At 53.5% G+C, this 20,749-nt stretch overlaps 6 protein-coding genes across 6 annotated transcripts; 4 read left to right on the forward strand and 2 right to left on the reverse strand.

The window, feature by feature from the left end:
• Window positions 1-354: 354 nt before the first annotated feature.
• Window positions 355-1,932, forward strand: BDV59DRAFT_202374 (uncharacterized protein; the record flags this gene model as incomplete). Its single annotated transcript, XM_073694023.1, has 2 exons — window positions 355-1,278; window positions 1,333-1,932. The coding sequence occupies 2 exons, from the start codon at window positions 355-357 to the stop codon at window positions 1,930-1,932; spliced, it is 1,524 nt and encodes a 507-aa protein (XP_073547383.1).
• Window positions 1,933-1,946: 14 nt separating this feature from the next.
• On the forward strand, window positions 1,947-4,072 carry BDV59DRAFT_208138 (S-adenosyl-L-methionine-dependent methyltransferase; the record flags this gene model as incomplete). Its single annotated transcript, XM_073695146.1, has 6 exons — window positions 1,947-2,814; window positions 2,877-3,003; window positions 3,074-3,197; window positions 3,247-3,707; window positions 3,760-3,833; window positions 3,881-4,072. The coding sequence occupies exons 1-6, from the start codon at window positions 2,647-2,649 to the stop codon at window positions 4,070-4,072; spliced, it is 1,146 nt and encodes a 381-aa protein (XP_073547384.1). The 5' UTR covers window positions 1,947-2,646.
• Window positions 4,073-4,168: 96 nt separating this feature from the next.
• Window positions 4,169-5,173, forward strand: mog1 (Ran GTPase-binding protein MOG1). The gene is made up of 2 exons (XM_073689894.1): window positions 4,169-4,336; window positions 4,408-5,173. Exons 1-2 carry the CDS (start codon window positions 4,257-4,259, stop codon window positions 5,000-5,002), a joined length of 675 nt encoding a protein of 224 aa, XP_073547385.1. The 5' UTR covers window positions 4,169-4,256; the 3' UTR covers window positions 5,003-5,173.
• On the reverse strand, window positions 5,170-7,604 carry BDV59DRAFT_179322 (SprT family zinc-dependent metalloprotease). The gene is made up of 2 exons (XM_073689895.1): window positions 6,411-7,604; window positions 5,170-6,361 (listed from the first exon to the last, which is right to left on the reverse strand). Exons 1-2 carry the CDS (start codon window positions 7,496-7,498, stop codon window positions 5,323-5,325), a joined length of 2,127 nt encoding a protein of 708 aa, XP_073547386.1. The 5' UTR covers window positions 7,499-7,604; the 3' UTR covers window positions 5,170-5,322.
• Window positions 7,605-8,195: 591 nt separating this feature from the next.
• Window positions 8,196-10,573, reverse strand: BDV59DRAFT_37608 (glycoside hydrolase family 72 protein). The gene is made up of 5 exons (XM_073696283.1): window positions 10,202-10,573; window positions 10,105-10,142; window positions 10,016-10,041; window positions 9,198-9,953; window positions 8,196-9,131 (listed from the first exon to the last, which is right to left on the reverse strand). The coding sequence occupies exons 1-5, from the start codon at window positions 10,283-10,285 to the stop codon at window positions 8,422-8,424; spliced, it is 1,614 nt and encodes a 537-aa protein (XP_073547387.1). The 5' UTR covers window positions 10,286-10,573; the 3' UTR covers window positions 8,196-8,421.
• Window positions 10,574-14,545: 3,972 nt separating this feature from the next.
• BDV59DRAFT_37701 (1,3-beta-glucan synthase) lies at window positions 14,546-20,334 on the forward strand. The gene is made up of 3 exons (XM_073696284.1): window positions 14,546-14,635; window positions 14,696-14,863; window positions 14,915-20,334. The coding sequence occupies exons 2-3, from the start codon at window positions 14,730-14,732 to the stop codon at window positions 20,172-20,174; spliced, it is 5,394 nt and encodes a 1,797-aa protein (XP_073547388.1). The 5' UTR covers window positions 14,546-14,635; window positions 14,696-14,729; the 3' UTR covers window positions 20,175-20,334.
• Window positions 20,335-20,749: the final 415 nt, after the last annotated feature.

The raw sequence follows: 20,749 nt of genomic DNA on the forward strand, positions 1-20,749 counted from the left end.
GGGGGCTAACCCAAAATAGACCAAGTAGTAAGTTTTCCGTAAAGAGCAGGCGGTGTTCCGCGGGCATAGCAGTTGCATGATGGCCGAGGTGACAAGTCGCCAGCATCAACATCACGCTCTCTCCCTCTCGATCTCCTTGTCTGGTACATTGTCCTTCGCTCATCATTTTCCTGGCTGTCATGCTCTTTAGCTTCACACCAAAATTGCATTCGGACTTAATCCATCGCTATCACGACCACAACCTCTGGTGCTTCATACTATCTCCACCTTGCTCGGTCTCCAATTCTACATCTCCAACTCTATAACTCCCTCATTCATGTCCCTTGAATACACTCCTTTGCAGATCACCTTTCAATGCCGTCATCGAGTTCGGCATCCTCAGACTCGGACTCCATTCCGGTGACCAACGATCAACGCTCCTCTTCTTTGGACAATGACCAGGAACCGACTGGTCGCCACCGTAGCTCGGTCGTCACTCCTACAACTCCCCACAAGACCAGTTCAACATGTGAGCATCGAGTTGGTGGCTCTAGGGCTCCCTTACTGGGGGATTTTGGACAGCTATGGGACATCTTAAATGATAGAAACCCTGAACCACCTGGATATACTCGGTCGACCACGATCAATTCTCCAAACACCGCCGTACAACAACAGACTTCTATGCAGCCTCCAGCTATCACTCTTCCACGACGGCCCTCTCCAGATACCACTGCTCAGCAGCCTTCTACGCCGTCTAAACCCATAACCATCCTGCAACGGCCCTCCAAAGACAGCCAGACCGACAGTTCAGCTCAGCAGACTTCGGTCTCGCGTGCCTGTCTCTCAATATCGCAGGAGACTACAGTCCGATCGACCAATATCGTCTCGGCGGAGACCTCAGCCACATCAGATAGCAACCTTGAAGCAGAGTTGAATCGCAAGCTCATTTCTGATCCCTCGAGCTCTCAAAAAAGAGGCACCTTCCCGTTCGTCCCCCCGCAGGTCGGCGTCCCGTCCCCACGGGATTATCAGCCCGAAACTCCACCATCCTCCTACGATGACCTTGCAGGAAGCTCCATTCCTCCCGCCGTTGTCACGGCAGCCTTACCTGGCAGCTGGCCTGTCCCTGTTCATCCCCTTTATAAATCTACCACTGACCGACGGGTCGGTCTCCTCACCAAACTTCTACGCCGATTTCCGGATTATGTCGATCTCATTGCCCAGGTCGGACGACCTGTTGCCTCAAATAACAATCGAGTCACGTCACGGCCTATCCATGTATTCGTGGACATGTCCAATGTAAGTGAGGCAGCTCCCAAAAGATCTACGACGACTGACTTCAGATTCCTGCAGATCATGATTGGGTTTAATGACTGCGTTAAATTGGCAAGAGACATCCCCATCGAAAGACGACTCCCTCGGCAACCATTTTCTTTTCGGAATTTCTCTCTGGTCTTGGAGCGAGGCCGACCGGCTGCCAAGAGAGTACTAGTGGGATCAGAGCATTCTGCGGCGGTCAAAGAAAGCGAGCAGCTTGGTTACGAGACGAACATTCTGGACCGTGTACAGAGAGTGAAAACTCTTTCTCGTCAACGACCCAAACGAAGGCGCCATCAGGATTTCAGCAGTAGTTCAGAGACGAACGATGCCTCCGGTGAACGAGAGCAGGCTGTGGATGAAATTCTACAACTGAAGATCATGGAGAGCATAGTGGACTGCGAGCAACCGGCAACCATCGTGCTAGCTACGGGAGATGCGGCGGAGGCCGAGTTCTCCGAGGGGTTTATGAGAACGGTGGAACGCGCGCTGCTAAAGAAATGGACAGTCGAACTGGTGAGCTTCTCTCATGTCACCAGCTCTGCGTACAGGAAGAAACAGTTTCGGGAGAAATGGGGATGGAGGTTCAAATTGATCCTATTAGACGACTACATTGAGGAGTTGTTGAACTCTTAGTACATATCAATACCACACCGACGACCTATTATGTATACGCCAAGGGGTAGGAACGCATGCATGCCACCGGATAAGTTCTACGAACCTCTGGAATTACCCATTCCAGTGCAGGCCCGAACACCGTGTCACATCCGAGATGATCTCTATCTGCAGCAAGCTTGAAAGGGCTAAAAGCATTGGCTTCATATATGATCAGATATTGGGATAAGTTTGAGGTGGAGTAAAGAAATTTCAATGGAAGCTGATCGTATTTGCATGAGATGTTGAACCCTGACGAAGAGACGACTATGCATCTGACGAATCGCAACGGCAGTCTGATAGTACTATATAGACTACATTAAAGAGTATCGTTCATTCATTACTACACACTACCCCTAAAAGTTGGTTATCATCTGACGGGACTCTGCAGCTCATCTGTAGAATTTGATGCCTTTCGCTCCAAAAGTAACTTGATATATGACTTGTATCCAACAGACGAAAGTTAGTTTCATCCCACCAATGATGATGGTGGTGAGAGGCGGAGGAGGTTAGGGGAGAGTGCATCACAGGTGAACCTAATGGGCATTCGACAGAGTGGTTACTCTATTGGGATCCATACATATGTCATTTTGAAGGGATGGATGGACGGATGAAAGATATATTGCCTGGTAGCACCCCCCGATACAGCCACAATCTAATGTCACATACCCCAATTTCTGGTGAGCTGTAGAAGCCATGGATACCGCGAGAATTCAAAATCTCTGGATGGAAGCACAGGCTTCCCTGGCCACATTCCAAAGCACGAAAACTGAGGCGTCGAGAATAGAAGCCTTGGAAATAGTAACGAACTTGGCACGTTCCCTGGAGAAGCCTAGAGATGCCATCCTGAAACTTACTTACACGGTAAGTGTAGCTGTCGGCGGATTGAGATGTGTCTGTCTCTGATCGTTATGATAATCATCTAGCCCGCTGTTATCATGGCTATGAAAATCGCCGTCGACCTAGGTGTCTTTCCTGTACTGGCGAACGCAATGTCCCCTATCCCAGCTGAGAAATTGGCAGCCGTCAATAAGGCCGATCCTTTGCTGGTTGGTCAGTGCTGCTGCTGGTACCTCACTGGCAACGAATTGGCTATGGAAACTAGCTGACATGATCACCGTAGAGCGAATCATGCGTGTGCTGGTCTCATGTGGCATCGTAGAAGAGCCAGCCCCATGCGCCTATCTCCCCACTGCTATTGCAAAGCAGATGACCAACAGACCATCGATTGGGGTTGTGGAATCCTTGTGCGAGTACCCGGTCTTGCCATGAGGGCGCGTGCTGACTCTCCTGAAGATTCTGCGAATTCAACCCTATCTTCCAAAAGACCCCGGAGTATCTCCAGGCCATCAACTATCGTAACCCCGAGGACCCGACGTTCGCTCCCCTGCAGTACACACACAATGTCAAGCAAGACGGGTTCTTCTGGCTCCAAGATCATCCAGCTGCGCTGACCCGCTTTAACGACTTCATGGAAGGCCATCGAGCCAACCGGCCTCACTGGGGCGACTGGTATCCGGTGCAAGAGCGCATAATCGACGGCGCAGTCAAGGACCCGCGCCGAGCGCTCCTGGTAGACATTGGCGGTGGCCGAGGCCATGATCTGATGCTGTTCAGAGACCGCTTTCCAGACGCGCCAGGGAAGCTGGTGCTAGAAGACCTCCCTTCGGTCGTGGATGAGGCAACACAAACATGGAAGGCCGCCGGAATCGAGGCAATCAAACATGACTTCTTCAAGGAGCCTAACCCAGTCCGAGGTATGCAGTTCTCAATGCTCCTTGCTTCTCGCCACTGACAGCACTGGGATAGGCGCCAGAGCGTACTATTTCAAGTATATTTTCCATGACTGGTCCGACGACAAGGCTCGAATTCTTTTACGCCATGTTATGGACGCGATCAGCCGGGATACTCGAAACTCATCATCGAAGAGTTCATCTTGCCGGACCGCAACGCACGCATGCTTCACGGGGTGACGGACATGGCTGTCATGGCATTTTGCGCAGGGATGGAGCGGACGCGCGCACAGTGGAAAAATCTCTTGGAGCCACTTGGACTCGAGACACAATTCTGGACTTGCGAGGGAGACGGTCTAGGGGTGATTGAAGCTGCTGTCCGTATCTAGATCAGGAAATTATGCAGGCATAAATTTACACTAGTGATCTTACTTAAGCCACCAATCAGCAGTCACTGCGGGGCAGAACGTCATATCAGCCCTCATACATATTTTCTCTTCTCACGGGCCGCTCTACCTCTTACCCCAGCCTCATCCTTGAAGGGGAAGACAGAAAAGAATAAATATTTGCATCATGAGCGCCCCTCTCACCCACCAACCCTTCTACGGCGGCGCCATCAAAGGCGTCATCCCGCAGGGCTGGATCGACGGCAGGTCCGCACCCACTCCCAACACTACGCACAGCAAGTAAACAAATGGACTAACTATGACTCGAAACGGACCAGCTCCCTCCGCGAAGTCCCTGATCACCAAGAACTCTTCCTCTCCCCGACCACGCTCTCCAGCCAGATCTTCGAAATCAACCAGCGCGTGACCGAGGACGAAGCCAAGTCTGTTCTACAACGAACTCAACCGGCGCTCGCTGCAGAGGCATCCGACGAATCTCTCGACAAAGCCGCCGCGCTCTACCACCTGAACGATCTCTGTGATGAGTCCGACAAGCTGGAAGTGGTTGTCGCCCCGCAGGTTGTCGCCATGGGGCGATTTGCGGCCGGGGCGCCGTCCGCGTACCGCGGGGTGGCTATGATGACGACGCCGAAGAGACAGCGACGAGGACCCGGGGTGGATTCGTCGGTGGGCGGCGCTACGGCTGGATCAAGTGTGGATGGGGCGTTGGCGACGCGGACGAGCTGCCATTATCTATTGGTGCGGTTGAAGCCGCAGGAGACGGATCTGTTGGTTTTTGTGAACGTACCGCATGAGGAATTTGAGAGGGCGGGAGATCCTCGTGCGTTGGCAACTGAGGAGGAGCTGGCGGAGGAGGTTATCTCAGGGTTGGTTAAGGAGTTGGAGGTGCAGGACTGGTCATTGTTCGGTTGATCTTTACACGTTTGGTGTTTGGGGCTGGGTTGGATGGTTTCAGGCGGATGCATCTGGGTTATGTTGTTCTAATGTATGGATGGGTGACGGACACGAAGTGACATGTAGTTATATAGATTTACAATTAGATAGCATTAGTAATAGTCAATCAGAGCAAATCAAACAATCGTCATATTTACAATTCAGCCAAGACGCATATGTACATCGCAGTGTCATACTATGATCCCCAGATTAATAGCAACCGTATGTATCTTCGCTAAGTACGCAAAACCAGCCCTACCAACGCCCTCTCAAACAAGACAAATCAGAATCTTCTGCTATCAGCCCTGCAGAGAAACAGCCCCGAGCACTTCCACCACGTCGTCTACGACAGGCTGAGACTGTGGCGACTGCTTCTTCCTCGGTGAGACATTCCGCGGCTTGGGCTTGATTTGCTGCAAAAGGCCCTGGCACTTGCCGCAGCGCGCCCGCGCCGTATCGATGCTCTTTGAATGGCGCCCGTAGTTCTGGCCGCAGTCCACACAGCACCACACATACTTGTAGTCGATCTTGTAGCTATGCTTGGTGGTGACCTCCACCCGTCCACCGTAGACTGGGTGGTTCTTCAGGGCTTCCTTGCACTTGTATCCCCAGTTCTTGAAGCTGGCGCCGTGTGGGTTGTTGTGGATGTTGGAGATCATAAAGTTCGCCAGGTGGCAGTACTCATGGGCCAGGGTGTTGAGCAAACGGTCCTCGCTGTCAATGATCCGCTCCGCCAGCTCGATCGTGGCATGGTGCCTGGACAAGCGAGAGGCCTGGTCGGGCTGGGCCTGTTTTTCGCGCTTCCAGCTGGCGCGTCCCGCCGTCGTCTGAAGCGTCTTACTCCAGGAAATCTGGACACCACCCGTTTCCTCCGCCAGCTGCTGGACCTTGCCGCCGGTAACGGCGTCGTCCAAGACCTTGAAGAAGTCCTCTGCGAGGGCCGCCTTCTTGCCATCGAACGACTTGCGCCGGGCGAGGGCCGCCTTGCGCTGCTCGACCTCGGCTTTCTTCAGCGCAGTCTTGCTGGGCCCCTTGGGCTCCTTCTTCGTCACTCGGCGGCGAGGCATGAGATCCTTCTCGGTTTTGTCGTCTTCCGAGTCTTCTGCAAAATCCTCTAGGAACTTGTCGAGCTTCTGTGGAGAATGCTGGTCAATCCAGTCAATAGGTGTCTCTTGGCTCCAAGAGGCGTCCGAGCTTTCAAGGCATAGCGCTGGGGGGATACGGATCTTGGGTGTAGACGAGCAAAGTCGGTTGCTAGACGGGCTGGATGGGGGTGTCTCCAGCGTGGCCTGCTCTGGCTCTGCTTCATCCGAGGGAGGCTCAAATCTGGTGGTCGCTCTGACGTTTGTCAGTATATATACGGGAATGGGGACTGTGAATGCCTTACTCAAACAGGTCTTGCTGCAGCTGTGAAGAAGGGTCGTCATCATCACTTTCCACATCCAGGCTCAGGTCATTCATCTTTTCGGCGACCTTGTTCCTGTCCTGAAAGAAGCGCCTGGATTTCTCTGGCGACAGCCGGACGATCTCGGCCGGCAGAGACGGCTCTAGAAGGAAGTTTCCCTTCTGTGGGGAATTCTGCAACGCTCTCTTTAGTTCTTCTTCTGGGCTGGGCCTCCTGCCCTTTATCAGTCTCTTTTTGGGTTTGGGCGTAGGGAGTTTCTTTATGGTGATATCTTCGTCTTCCGCCTGGTCGTCGTCAGATGTCTCACGGAAGCTTGGCTCTTCACTGTCGCTGACAACGAAATCGTCCATGGAATTAAAGCTATTGTCCTCGCTTTCCCCATCATCCAGGTGGATAGCAGGCTGCCGGTAATTGAGGAACAAGCTGCGACGGCTGTCGTTCGCCTCCTCCCCGTCACCCGACCGCGCGGTGCGTCTCACAGGGGACCGACGCGACGAGGCATCGGAGGGGTTCCGACTGATGGAGGAATGGTACTCATCATCGTCCTGCTGGTGCTCGACGGGGTCATTCTCCTTGTTGTAGTCGTAGGTCTCGGACTTGCGGGGCTGACGGCCCCGCGACTGCTGCTGCTGCAGGGGTGCGAGCAGCATGGAGTTGACTGGGGCCAACTTGAGCGCGGCCTTCTCGTCAGACGGCCGCGACGATTTGGCCCCGCCGTACTTTCTTGCGGTTGTTGGCCGGGGCTCTTCTCGCTCGCTCGCGCCATCGCTGTCGGAGAAGATGTCGAAAATCCCACCGGCGGGCTGCTTCTTCCGCGCCGTCGTCGTCCCCAGGCGCTTGGAGCGGCTCTTCACCTGCGAGAGCATGTCGGCCGTTCGCGGCGCCCGGCTGGTCGACCGGGTGTCGTCGGCCGCGGTCCATCGGTCCTCTTTATCTTCGGAGGGGGAGCCTGGAGAGGCATCGCGGAATCGTCGCTGGAGGGGCGTCTTCAGGCCGATTTTCCTGTAGTTTCGGGGTTTCTTCTGCGTGGTGTCACCCTTGACGGGGCTGGCGAGGTTGAGACGGGCCATGCTGGCCTTGGGGGGGAATGTTGTGTGCAGTAGGTGTGGTGTGTTGGTGTGTATGTGAGGTGCTGCAGGCAGGAGATTTATGTGTTGGTGGTGGTCGAGTGAGCTGTGGGTGGAAGATGCGAGTTCTTTGAGGGAGAGATGTTGACATGACGGATCGACAGCGTTGGCACGGCAACGGCAGCCACCTCAGGATTGAGTACACTATGTTTCTACTCCGAGTAGTGCAATAGGGTAGAATAGGAATAGATATTTATTTTCGTATTAAATATATATAGATATATATATATTCGACATATTAACACAAGAATAAAAAGAGAACGTAACATGACAGGCCCGACGCGGAACCTCTCGCGGATATATAGCTAAGGGGCGCCCTAGGCGAGACTCATACTACAGTCGAGTTAGTTGATAGTTGGGGGATCGATAGATGAGATGTTACCCACTAGGCCACCTCTACTTGTTATAAGTCTCATCAACCAGAGCTATAGAAGAGGAGTCTTTAGTATACTTCGGTGAGATCACATACATATTCGGCGCTCAAACGCCCGCTACTGCACTATTAAACCGATAATCCTATTAGATACTTGTCTTGGAATAATTGTTACATTTTGGTATCCTTTGGCTGCTTCGTATAATCCCATTTATGCAGCCAGGTCGTTCTTCGACCCACATATATATACGGACATGCATGTAGGTAGGATACTCCAACCGCGCAAAACAGAGCAGAAGAAATGGTTCTGTCTAAATAACCGTCATCCATATTCTATTCTATCTATCTCACCTGCGTGAACATCAGACAATACGAATGAACATGGAACTATATTAACAGATAGTATCTATCAGATACCTCGTACAAGAAAGTTAGAAGTACGGGGAACCCGATGCACATGAACGAACATGCACAGCTCATCGGAAACCCATAATTACAAAAGGATCATGCTTGCGCCAGCAACAACGGCGGTAAAGACATACGCACCCAGCTGGACATGGCCGACGTTCATGCTACCCGGGACAACCATGGGCGCAGCGCCCTCCGAGCCCGAGGCGGAGGCACTGGCGACAGAGCCCTCTGCAGCAGTGGGCGAGGCCTGGACGGTGCCGGTGCCAGAGGTGCCAGCCTGCTTGAGGAGCGACGAGCAGGTGCCGTCGGAGCTGTCGGAGGAGGACTGCTTGGAGGCGGCGCCGTTGAAGTCGCAGGCATTCTGGCCGTTACCCTTCTTGCTCTGCTGCTGGTAGTACAGGTCCATGGCGAAGGACAGCTGCTGCTCGGGGCTGCACACGCTGTACGCGCCGTACTCGCCGGTGGTGGCGTTGGTCTCGATGCCCGCGCACACGCCGTACCCGCACACGGTGCCGAACAGCTTGTCCAGCTGCTTGCCGCCCACGTTATCCTTCAGCTTGCAGGACAGGCTCTGCTCCATGCACGTGCACAGGTCCTGGTTGGGCGACGGCGGGAGCGGCTTCGACTCCGCCTGCCAGTTGCCGTTGACCTTCGGGCAGGTCGCGAGCGCGCTGCTCGTCGGCTTGTACTCGCTCTTCTTCACACCCGTCGGGGTCGCCTTGGCCAGCTGCTTCGACAGGTAGCTGTAGTCCTCGCGGGTCTTGACCTGGTCACCGTCGACGGACACCAGTCCTGTGGGGGAGGACGGCCGGGGTTAGACAGGGCGAGGGGACAAGTGGTGGGGAGGGATGGACGCACCGTAGTTGTTGGCTTCCTGGAAATACATGTAGACGATCCCGCCGGACCACACCTCGGCCATCTTGTCGCCGTACAGCGCCTCGACCTCGGTGAACTTCCGGGGTTCGACGGCGTTGCAACCGTACTCGGCGAAGAACACCGGCACGGAGTAGTCGCGGAATTCCTCGGTGCGGCTGGCGTAGCCGGACTTCTGGTAGTTGGAGTCGCCGCACCAGGAGTAGACGTTGTAGCCCCAGAAGTCGATGCTCTCGTCCTTGTCGTTGCAGTTGAAGAAGTTGGCCATGTTCTCGCGGATGTCGGAGTCGTCGTTGGTGGCGTATCCGACGCCCATCGGGCGGTAGTTCTTGGCCTTGATGTACTGCTTCATGTCGCGGACGGCGGCCTTGACGAACGCGCTAGCGTCGGTGTTCGACTTCTGGTTGGAGACCTCGTTGCCGGCGAAGAACCCGATCGTGTTGGTGTACTTGGCCATCTCGTCGACCACGCTCACGTACCGCTTGTACAGGTCGGCGTCCCACTTGGGGTCGTTACGGATGATCGACTCGCCGGGGGAGGACAGGTCGGCGACGACGTAGATGCCCGCGTCCGTGAGGAGGTTCATGCAGGTCGAGTGGTCCGCCTCCGGGTTGATGGCGTACACCCGGATGGTGTTCATGTTCAGCTTCTGGAGGTAGGGGACATCGCGCTTGCAGGCCTCAGCGTCCGCAAGAGGGTCCTTGAAGCTGTTGCTGGAGGACTTGGGGCCGGAGTATTCCTCTGCTGAGGTTAGCTGGGGTGCTCGCAGAGCGCTGGCTGGCAGGGGACCGGGACGCTCATACGTTGATAGGCAACACCACGCATGAAACTGGGACGGGTCAGTATGGTTCGTGACGGTCATGACGGTGGGGTATTTCTCCAGGCCACGTACAATTGCGTCTCGTTGCTCTTGTAGAAGAATTTGGAACCCTGGACGGTTGGGGTCAGATATAGAACGCGAGGGCTCGTCGACCGGGCCGCCCTCATACCTTGATGATGATCGGGTCCAGCTCAGCAGCGAGGACGCTGCTGGCGAAGAGCGTGATGCCAGCGGCAATGCTCGAAAGCTTCATGGTTGGGGGGGTAGGAAGGATAATAACGATTGGAGACACCGGGAACCAGCCAGGCTGACTACGTCTTCAGGAAGAGGAATCAAGGAGAGACGAAGAAGCCGTAGATGACTAGAGTAATGCTAATACAAAGGAGTGTAGAGAAGAAGCCGTTGAACGAGTGACGGCGGGTATGGTGGAATGAGGAAAGAAGCAGGCCAACCGTCCGCACGAGAGGACAGTATCGGATTCTTCTATGACAGGCCGGGGTCCAGGGAACTCAGGGTCGTAGGCTACAACCGCCCGCCCTGTTGAAGCCAAGAACGCACCAGGCGGAATGGACCTCCACGAATATCCACTGTTGCCTCCTTCTAACGACAGGATCAGATGCTGATCCAGGGGATGTGCAGACGCTCCGCCTCTTGGCGGTTGTTATTTGCTCGTTCGAATCTGACAATTGCCCACGACAAGACCGCGTTGATATCACAGGGCTCAGAAACACGCAATCCCGGTCCACCTGGGATCGATCAGGGGAGGACAAGGAGTCCCAAGACAAGCTTGACCGTTTGGTGGGAGTATAAATAGAGAGGCCAAGGGAGGCTGCCCGAGACTTATTCCATTGCTGGAACTTTTGATCTCCGGGATTTTCCCTCGAGAACCGCCCATGATGAAGCTTCTCACGCCGCGACTCCGTTGCAGGAGGTCGTGATTTGGGCCGTTGATGAAGTGCCGAGCGTCATCGGGGAGACATCGTGATGGATAGTCCAGCACTGACAAGGATTATTCAGGTGCTGCAATCTCTGTTCCAGTATCTGTGTCTAGTATCTAGAAGAGCACAGACGATGTATCCTTGTCTCCAGTTTGACTGCATTCAGCAGGTTGGGTGTTCAATTCACAGGCAACCATCCGCCTTCAGTCGATGAGCGGGCAAAGACCCTCCAGCCAAGAAAGGTTGGAAGGAAAATGCCGATCTTGATTCAGGTTCTGGGGCATCATTCGACGAAGCGAACTCCGGAGTAGTGTTAGAGCGGAGTGCCAAGGGTCTGAAATTGAGCAGAGAGCATGAGTGGCAGAGGGATGGGAGAACCAGACTCTGGTGGACGATCGTTGCTTACTCCGTCATGAGTCTATGCATCTGCAGTATGGCAGAAGTGATAGAAGAGCCCCAGGGCGATTTATGTCGAGGCTAGACGAGTACGAGCCGTATGAAAAGACTGGTGTATTAATACTAGTATGCTAGTATGAGAGTAATATTATGGACAGGGACACATGCAAGGATACAGCCATCTGAAACTGCTAGAGACTCCCTATCATTTCATCCACGTCTTCGCTGGTTTCGCCACCGCCCGGTCGGGATTCTCATTGGCCCTACGGTTCACATTATTAATGGATAAGGAACTAGTGTCCCCAAGCCCACTAACCAGCCGATGCAGAATGAATGAAGAGAACAGGATCAATTCTTCTGGAATACGCCGTAGGGTTGATGAAAGCGAATTTGATCGGTAACCTGCCCATGTCCTATGTGTAGGCAGTATACGCAGGATTAGCTGACGGAGTGTGTAGGAACTGGTTGGGTTATATGCAGGACGTCGTTGATAATGTCTATTCTAAAGCATGCACATCCACGCTGTCCTGCGGACTGCGTATGCTTCAATGACTCCAGCTGGCTAGTCGGTCTGAAAATGGCACCCAACACGATAGGAAAAAGAAGCCAGGCGGGTAGCCCTGGAACGGCGTGGGCGGTTCCACGGATGGCTTCGATCGGAGACCGATATTATATTTTTGGAAACGGATAGCTTAATTTACCGGGGTTACAGAAGTCAATATTACCATGCTGTCAACGTCCCGTCCATGACTCCAGACAGGCGTCGGGTTCGTTCGATCGGTGCCTGTCAGGGGCATCCGAGGAGGGAGTTGGGCCTGATCATCTTCTCTCCCCCCGGCCTTTCCATCACCCGGAGTCGGGCTGGATGGTGTGGGAAGTGGAATCATCAGTGGAGTCGATGAAGTGATTACGGATGGAGCCATAATACCGTAATGACCGCTTCGATATCTTTTCCCGGTCGAATAAGGACCAGAACGATCTTCATCCGCATGGTTCTTGATAGGCGACGAGGCGTTAGGGTTCCAACAAAAGCAACCCATTCACACACACAGACACACACACAACCAAGTCCATTGGTGTCGATCCTCCAACCCAAAGACGGGTTCAGAATTTAAAAAAAGAAAGTTTAGCAAACCACTTCATCAGTGCTGGACATTCGTCGGCGGTGGGGTTCCGCCATGCAATCATGACCAGCGTGGAAATTAATCGGCAGGTCGAGGAACAAATGGACAAGGGCGTTGTGGGTGTTCAATAACCTGCCCTCCGAATCAAGTGGACTTTGGACACTGTGTTACCCACGACGTTGTATTGGGGTTGATGGTGTACGAGATACATGTACGCAGGTTATACGCCGTACCGCATATATCTGGAGATCGATCTCGTTGCATAGAGGTGCGGTCAACGTGGCCTTCACCCAGTCTGGATGCAATCCACGTAAGGGTTCGATAGCATGATCCATCAGAACTCCAATGCTTCGCCGTCGAGATATCCACTTCGCAGTCGTGAGCCACAAGACGAAAACGCCGTTCAGCCGCACAGAAGAAAGTTAATCGCCACGTAAATGTCAATAGACTTCGGCGAAGATCCGCGTTTCTGATTGCGGATAGAAAACATGGTGGTCGATGGTGGACTGCACCGGGTGTACTTTATGAAGTCCTGTGTCGGGCGTACGCCCAAGAAGACTATGTGAATGGATGCGCCATGAAGCTGACGTCGTTTTGCTATACTCTGTCGAGTCGAGTGCACAGGATGGTTCACGTCATGATTACTCTGAGCGATGAAGCTTCTACATGGCATGCATACGAGTGGCAAATGAGGTCCACTGACGCGAGATCGGATTAGGAAAGGAGATTCAACCAGCAGTTCTCCGGCCATACGCTGGACAATCGCCGAGTTACTGGTTCAGGAACGAGGTTCAACCACGGATGTTGGAGGGCGGATACCTCACTGGCTACGCGGATGGCAACCACAGTAAACAATCTCCAGCCACTGCATGGCGACCGCATTCAGGAACTTGCCACCGGGGAATCCCAGTGGTTGGGGGGTGACCAGGCAATCAGATCATGCCTAAACAAAGTTATGGAAATATCTATCCCTGCATACCAGACGGGAACACTGGCATACGGGGGGAGAACCGGTAATTCGCGGTATCAGTTGAGTGTTGTTGGCGAGTTGGATACGTGGGTCTGGTTTCAGGGGTTATCCACATGGACCTTAGGTATGGTCGAGACGAGAGTACATACGCATTTGGAGACTTATGGTAGTTATTAGGAGCGTACCGATATTATTACGATCTAGGATTTTTTATACTGATAGATGCTAAGGGAGTATAAGGTACCTACGTAGGTATCAGTTCCATCTGAGAATGCAAACGTACCTTACGTACTCGGGGTACGTAATTTCGATGCCAGACAGCCGGTGGAGGCCAGCAGCCAATCTGCGAGGGCGGTTGGATACCGGGTGCGGTAAGCGCAACGTATGGATACGCGTGGATACGCACGGTACGGTACGGTACGTGGAGATACCTTCCAAGTTTCTTACCTGAGTACTAGTAGGTACCTTCCCTCCGGGGTAATGTGTAATCTCACACGTTGGACGAGAAAATTAGCTGGAGATCCCAAAATAACTGAACTAACCGGGTTTTTGGCTGTTGGTCAATCCCTTCCTTTTTCAGCCACCCAGTCCATCAGTCCAGTCCAGTCCAGTCCAGTCCAATCTCTCTCACTCTCACTCTCTCGCTCGCTCTCTCTTCTCCTCCTCCTCCTTCTTCCTCCCTACATCCTTCTATCTTCCACCTCCCCTCTTTCCTTTCGTTGTTGGCTGCTTCTTCTTGGCTTGTTCCTCGTTCGCTCTTTCACCCTCGACTTCTTTCCACCTTCGTTTCCTCTCGGAGTGCGTGTCGTGGCCAGGAACAGGATCCTCCCAACGTGAATCCTGCATTAGCCTGCGTCTTCTTCGACCTCCCCTTTTTCCTCTCCTGCGTCTGCGTTCTTCCCATCTTCTCATTTCTGTTTCCTCGATCTCCGTTCGCTTCAATCAAAACAAATCTGGTTAGAAAGGAGGGAAAGAAGAAAAAAAAAGGAGAGATCGATCGACTGGAAAAAAGTTCCTTGAGAGTTCGGTTCTTCCACCGTTGGACAGTCTGGAACTGATCTCTATCTACAACGCCAACGACGCGTCGGCTTAATTCTTCCTCGGTCACCCCCCGCCTGAATGCGTTAGCTACGAGTCAGGAACACTGAATTAATTTTTAATGGGTCACTGTTGAGGTAAGCGTCCATCCCTTCCATCGGTTGACCCTCCGGCAAGCACTGACAATGTCCGAACAGAAGCTCGATTCTTCGCGTATAGTGGCTATCCAGCATGTCCGGTTATCCACAAGGCCATTATGATGATGGCTACGGCCATCACGGCCATGGAGATTCCTACTACCAGGATGACCATGGTCAGGCCTATTATGACACTCACGATTATGGCGACAGTTATTATGATAGAGCGTACGTCCTCCTCTTCTCGCTCAAGGTGTATCGCCTCTAACCCCCTGACAGTGGCTACTACGACGGTGGCGCGTACCATGGTGATGCCGGTTACTACGATGCTGGCCACCATGATGATTACTACGGTGACCAGTACTACGACCAGGCCGCCCAAGGGTACGGTAGAAGACGTCGTGGCGATTCTGAGGAGGACTCGGAGACCTTCAGCGATTTCACCATGAGATCCGAAACCGCTCGTGCGGCCGACATGGACTACTACGGCCGCGGTGATGAACGCTACAACAGCTACGCCGATAGCCAATATGGTCGCGGATACGGCTACCGTCCGCCCTCCTCCCAGATTTCCTACGGTGCCAACAGATCGTCTGGTGCCTCCACCCCCGTGTACGGCATGGACTACGGCAACGCCCTCCCTGCTGGCCAGCGATCCCGTGAACCGTACCCCGCCTGGCCCTCCGACGGACAGGTCCCCGTCTCCAAGGAGGAGATCGAAGACATCTTCCTCGACCTGGTCAACAAGTTCGGTTTTCAGCGGGACAGCATGCGGAACATGTACGACCACCTCCTCACCCAGCTGGACTCTCGTGCCTCCCGCATGACCCCCAACCAAGCCCTGTTGTCCCTGCATGCGGATTACATCGGCGGAGACAACGCAAACTACCGCCGCTGGTACTTCGCTGCCCACCTGGATCTTGATGATGCTGTCGGCTTCGCCAACATGAAGCTCGGAAAGGCCGATCGGAAGACCAGGAAGGCCCGGAAGGCCGCCCAGAAGCGTGCCCAGGAGAACCCCGAAAATGAGGAAGAGACCTTGGAGGCTCTGGAAGGCGACAACAGTCTCGAGGCGGCGGAATACCGGTGGAAGACCCGCATGAACCGCATGTCGCAGCACGACCGAGTGCGCCAGGTCGCCCTCTATCTGCTGTGCTGGGGTGAAGCCAACCAGGTCCGCTTCCTCCCCGAGTGTCTCTGCTTCATTTTCAAGTGCGCCGATGACTACTACAACTCCCCCGAGTGCCAGAACCGGGTCGAGCCCGTCGAGGAGTTCACCTACCTCAACGAGGTCATCACCCCGCTTTACCAATTTTGTCGTGATCAAGGTTACGAAATCATGGACGGCAAGTACGTCCGCCGCGAGCGTGATCACAACAAGATCATCGGTTACGATGACATGAACCAGCTGTTCTGGTACCCCGAGGGCATCGAGCGGATTCAATTCGAGGATAAGACCCGTCTCGTTGACATCCCGGCCCCAGAGAGATGGACCAAGTTGAAGGATGTGGTCTGGAAGAAGGCGTTCTTCAAGACCTACAAGGAGACACGCTCCTGGTTCCACATGATCACCAACTTCAACCGTATCTGGGTCATCCACTTGGGTGCCTTCTGGTTCTTCACGGCCTACAACGCTCCCACTCTGTACACGAAGGGTTATAAACAGCAGGTGAACAACAAGCCCCCTGGATCCTACTACTGGTCTTCTGTTGGGTTTGGTGGTGCTCTCGTCGCCTTCATTCAGATCATGGCTACTTTCGCGGAATGGCTGTACGTCCCGAGACGTTGGGCCGGTGCGCAGCATCTGACCAAACGTCTGATGTTCCTTCTCGGTGTCTTCATCATCAACTTGGCTCCTGGTGTCTTCGTCTTTGGATTTTCCAGCGGTATGAGCGAGACAATCCCTCTTATTGTTGGTATCGTCCATTTCTTCCTCGCCCTCGCAACCTTCTTCTTCTTCGCTGTCATGCCCCTTGGTGGTCTGTTTGGCAGCTACCTGAAGAAGCATGGTCGTCAGTACGTTGCCAGTCAGACGTTTACCGCCAGTTTCCCACGCTTGGTGGGTAATGATATGTGGATGTCCTATGGTCTCTGGGTCTGTGTCTTTGGTGCCAAGCTGGCGGAGTCTTATTTCTTCCTGACTCTGTCGTTCAAGGACCCCATCCGGATTCTGTCGCCCATGAAGATCAAACAATGTGCCGGTGTGACCTACATCCCCAACAAGTTGTGTCACGCCCATCCCCAGATCCTCCTGGGTCTCATGTTCTTCATGGACTTGACGCTGTTCTTCCTCGATAGTTATCTGTGGTACATTATCTGTAACACGGTCTTCTCGGTCGCAAGATCTTTCTACCTTGGTGTGTCCATCTGGTCGCCATGGAGAAACATCTTCTCCCGACTCCCCAAGCGTATCTACTCCAAGGTCCTCGCCACGACCGACATGGAGATCAAGTACAAGCCCAAGGTCCTGATCTCCCAGGTCTGGAACGCCGTCATCATCTCCATGTACCGTGAGCATCTTCTTGCAATCGACCATGTGCAGAAGCTCCTCTATCACCAGGTCCCATCCGAGCAGGAAGGAAAGCGTACCCTGCGTGCCCCTACGTTCTTCGTCTCTCAGGAAGACCAGTCGTTCAAGACCGAATTCTTCCCTCCTGGCAGCGAGGCCGAGCGTCGTATCTCCTTCTTCGCTCAGTCGCTCTCCACTCCAATGCCTGAACCTCTGCCTGTCGACAACATGCCGACCTTCACTGTGCTGGTGCCCCACTACAGCGAAAAGATCCTGCTCTCCCTCCGTGAAATTATCCGTGAAGATGAACCCTACTCTCGTGTCACCCTGCTGGAGTACCTCAAGCAGCTTCACCCCCACGAGTGGGATTGCTTCGTCAAGGACACCAAGATTCTGGCGGACGAAACCTCCCAGTTCAACGGTGAATACGAGAAGAGTGAGAAGGACGTCGCCAAGAGCAAGATTGATGATCTTCCATTCTACTGCATTGGTTTCAAGTCTGCCGCTCCCGAGTACACCCTCCGTACGCGTATCTGGTCTTCCCTGCGCTCTCAGACTCTGTACCGTACCATCTCCGGTTTCATGAACTACAGCCGCGCTATCAAGCTCCTGTACCGTGTCGAGAACCCCGAGGTTGTCCAGATGTTCGGTGGTAACTCGGAGAAGCTGGAGCGCGAACTGGAAAGAATGGCGCGCCGCAAGTTCAAGATCTGTGTGTCGATGCAACGTTATGCCAAGTTCAACAAGGAAGAGCGCGAGAACACCGAGTTCCTCCTACGTGCCTACCCTGATCTTCAGATTGCCTATCTGGACGAAGAGCCGCCGGTCAACGAGGGTGAGGAGCCCCGCCTCTACTCCTCCTTGATCGATGGACACTGTGAGCTTCTCGACAATGGAATGCGGAAGCCCAAGTTCCGGATTCAGCTGTCTGGTAACCCTATCCTGGGTGACGGCAAGTCTGACAACCAGAATCACGCTATCATCTTCTACCGCGGTGAATACATTCAGGTCATTGATGCCAACCAGGACAATTACCTGGAAGAATGTTTGAAGATCCGTAGCGTTCTTGCTGAGTTCGAGGAACTGACTACTGATAACGTCTCTCCCTACACCCCTGGTATCCCCTCCGCTAACACCACTCCCGTTGCCATTCTCGGTGCTCGTGAATACATTTTCTCCGAGAACGTCGGTGTGCTCGGTGACGTTGCCGCCGGTAAGGAACAGACGTTCGGTACTCTGTTTGCTCGTACGCTTGCCCAGATTGGTGGAAAGCTGCACTATGGTCACCCGGATTTCCTCAATGGTATCTTCATGACAACCAGAGGTGGTATTTCCAAGGCCCAGAAAGGTCTCCACCTGAACGAAGATATCTACGCTGGTATGAATGCCATCTGCCGTGGTGGACGTATTAAGCATTGCGAGTACTTCCAGTGCGGTAAGGGTCGTGATCTTGGTTTTGGTTCCATTCTGAACTTCACTACCAAGATTGGAACTGGTATGGGTGAACAGATGTTGTCCAGAGAGTACTATTATCTTGGCACTCAACTTCCTCTCGACCGCTTCCTGTCCTTCTACTATGCTCACCCTGGTTTCCATATCAACAATATGTTCATTATGCTCTCCGTGCAAATGTTCATGATTGTGCTCATCAACTTGGGTGCTCTGAAGCATGAGACAATTACCTGCCATTACAACTCTGATCTCCCCATCACTGATCCTCTGCGCCCTACCGGCTGTGCCAACCTCGTCCCGATCGTTGACTGGGTGAATCGTTGCGTCATCTCGATTTTCATTGTGTTCTTCATCTCGTTCGTGCCCCTGGCTGTCCAGGAGCTTACTGAGAGAGGTGTGTGGCGCATGGCTACCCGTCTGGCCAAGCACTTCGGATCTTTCTCCTTCATGTTTGAGGTGTTTGTGTGCCAGATTTACGCCAACGCTGTGCACCAGAACCTTTCGTTTGGTGGTGCTCGCTACATCGGTACGGGTCGTGGTTTCGCGACCGCTCGTATTCCGTTTGGCGTGCTGTACTCGCGTTTTGCTGGTCCCTCGATCTATGCCGGTGCTCGGTCCCTTCTGATGCTTCTGTTCTCGACCTCCACTGTCTGGACCGCATCCCTGATTTGGTTCTGGGTGTCTCTGCTCGCCCTGTGCATTTCCCCATTCCTGTTCAACCCCCACCAGTTTGCTTGGAATGACTTCTTCATCGATTACCGTGACTACCTGCGTTGGCTCTCGCGCGGTAACTCCCGATCGCACGCCTCGTCCTGGATTGGTTTCTGCCGTCTGTCGCGTACCCGCATCACTGGTTACAAGCGCAAGCTCCTTGGTGTCCCGTCCGAAAAAGGATCTGGTGATGTCCCCAGGGCCCGCATCACGAACATCTTCTTCAGTGAGATTATTGCGCCTTTGGTGTTTGTCGGTGTTACTCTTGTTCCTTACCTTTACATCAACTCCCGAACTGGTATCACCAACGATAACAGCAAGGCGTCCAATGCCATCATTCGGATTGCTATTGTGGCCTTCGGCCCCATCGGTATCAACGCTGGTGTTTCCGGTGCCTTCTTCGGCATGGCATGCTGTATGGGCCCCATCCTCAGCATGTGCTGCAAGAAGTTTGGTGCTGTTCTCGCCGCCATTGCCCACGCCATCGCCGTCATTGTCCTCCTTGCCATCTTTGAAGTGATGTTCTTCCTCGAGTCCTGGTCTTGGCCCCGTTGCGTCCTCGGAATGATTGCCATGGTTGCGATTCAGCGTTTCGTCTACAAGCTTATTATCTCGCTTGCCTTGACTCGTGAATTCAAGCACGACCAGTCGAACATCGCCTGGTGGACTGGCAAGTGGTACAGCATGGGTTGGCATTCGCTTTCTCAACCGGGCCGTGAGTTCCTTTGTAAGATCACCGAGCTCGGGTACTTCTCCGCCGACTTCGTTTTGGGGCACCTCATTTTGTTCGTTATGCTGCCCGCTCTTTGCATTCCTTACGTGGACAAGTTCCATTCGGTCATTCTGTTCTGGCTTCGACCAAGGTAAGCTCCACCACTCAACCCTTTCTTTTATCAATGGGAGGTCAATGCTAACTCGTCATCAGCCGTCAAATCCGCCCTCCCATCTACTCGCTGAAGCAGTCCAAACTGCGCAAGAGACGTGTCATTCGCTTTGCCATCCTCTACTTCGCCATGCTTGTCTTGTTCCTTGTCCTTCTCATCGCGCCGCTTGTTGCCCGTAACCAGGACATCCTGAAGAACTTCAGTGACTTCCCAATGTCACTCTTGCAGCCGCTTGACACCAACAACAACGACACCACCACCGGTTACACCGGTGCTGGTCTCCCGGCAGGCTTTGTTGCTGCATCATCTGCTTCGGCGTCTGCGTAGAGCGCGATCGCTCCTTTTATTTGAAGTCCATTTTTGCCACCTTTTTTCTCCCTTTATTCTCTTCGGAACGGAATCATGGAAATGAGCTGTATAAAGTATCCAGCGCCTTTGAGTTTTTCGCGTCATCCCATACATTTATTTGTACTGTGCTTTTGTTTGAAAAACTTCTCTTTGCGAGATCAGCTCTGCTGTCCGCAATAATGGATCCCGACATTTGTCAATTGAGTTGCG

The sequence above is a fragment of the Aspergillus ambiguus genome, assembly GCF_047715705.1.
Source record: "Aspergillus ambiguus strain CBS 117.58 unplaced genomic scaffold BDV59scaffold_18, whole genome shotgun sequence".
NCBI lineage: Eukaryota > Fungi > Ascomycota > Eurotiomycetes > Eurotiales > Aspergillaceae > Aspergillus > Aspergillus ambiguus.

What these genes read in the sequence shown, in the direction of transcription:
- mog1 (XM_073689894.1), top strand. Translation starts at nt 4,257, where the DNA reads ATGAGCGCCCCTCTCACCCACCAACCCTTCTACGGCGGCGCCATCAAA. An exon ending in CAGGGCTGGATCGACGGCAG is followed by an intron (nt 4,337 to 4,407) that starts GTCCGCACCCAC and finishes GAAACGGACCAG; the next exon opens with CTCCCTCCGCGAAGTCCCTG.
- BDV59DRAFT_37701 (XM_073696284.1), top strand. Translation starts at nt 14,730, where the DNA reads ATGTCCGGTTATCCACAAGGCCATTATGATGATGGCTACGGCCATCAC. An exon ending in GACAGTTATTATGATAGAGC is followed by an intron (nt 14,864 to 14,914) that starts GTACGTCCTCCT and finishes ACCCCCTGACAG; the next exon opens with TGGCTACTACGACGGTGGCG.
- BDV59DRAFT_179322 (XM_073689895.1), bottom strand. Translation starts at nt 7,498, where the DNA reads ATGGCCCGTCTCAACCTCGCCAGCCCCGTCAAGGGTGACACCACGCAG. An exon ending in CTGCAGCAAGACCTGTTTGA is followed by an intron (nt 6,362 to 6,410) that starts GTAAGGCATTCA and finishes GACAAACGTCAG; the next exon opens with AGCGACCACCAGATTTGAGC.
- BDV59DRAFT_37608 (XM_073696283.1), bottom strand. Translation starts at nt 10,285, where the DNA reads ATGAAGCTTTCGAGCATTGCCGCTGGCATCACGCTCTTCGCCAGCAGC. An exon ending in TGGACCCGATCATCATCAAG is followed by an intron (nt 10,143 to 10,201) that starts GTATGAGGGCGG and finishes CCAACCGTCCAG; the next exon opens with GGTTCCAAATTCTTCTACAA. An exon ending in AAGAGCAACGAGACGCAATT is followed by an intron (nt 10,042 to 10,104) that starts GTACGTGGCCTG and finishes GACCCGTCCCAG; the next exon opens with TTTCATGCGTGGTGTTGCCT.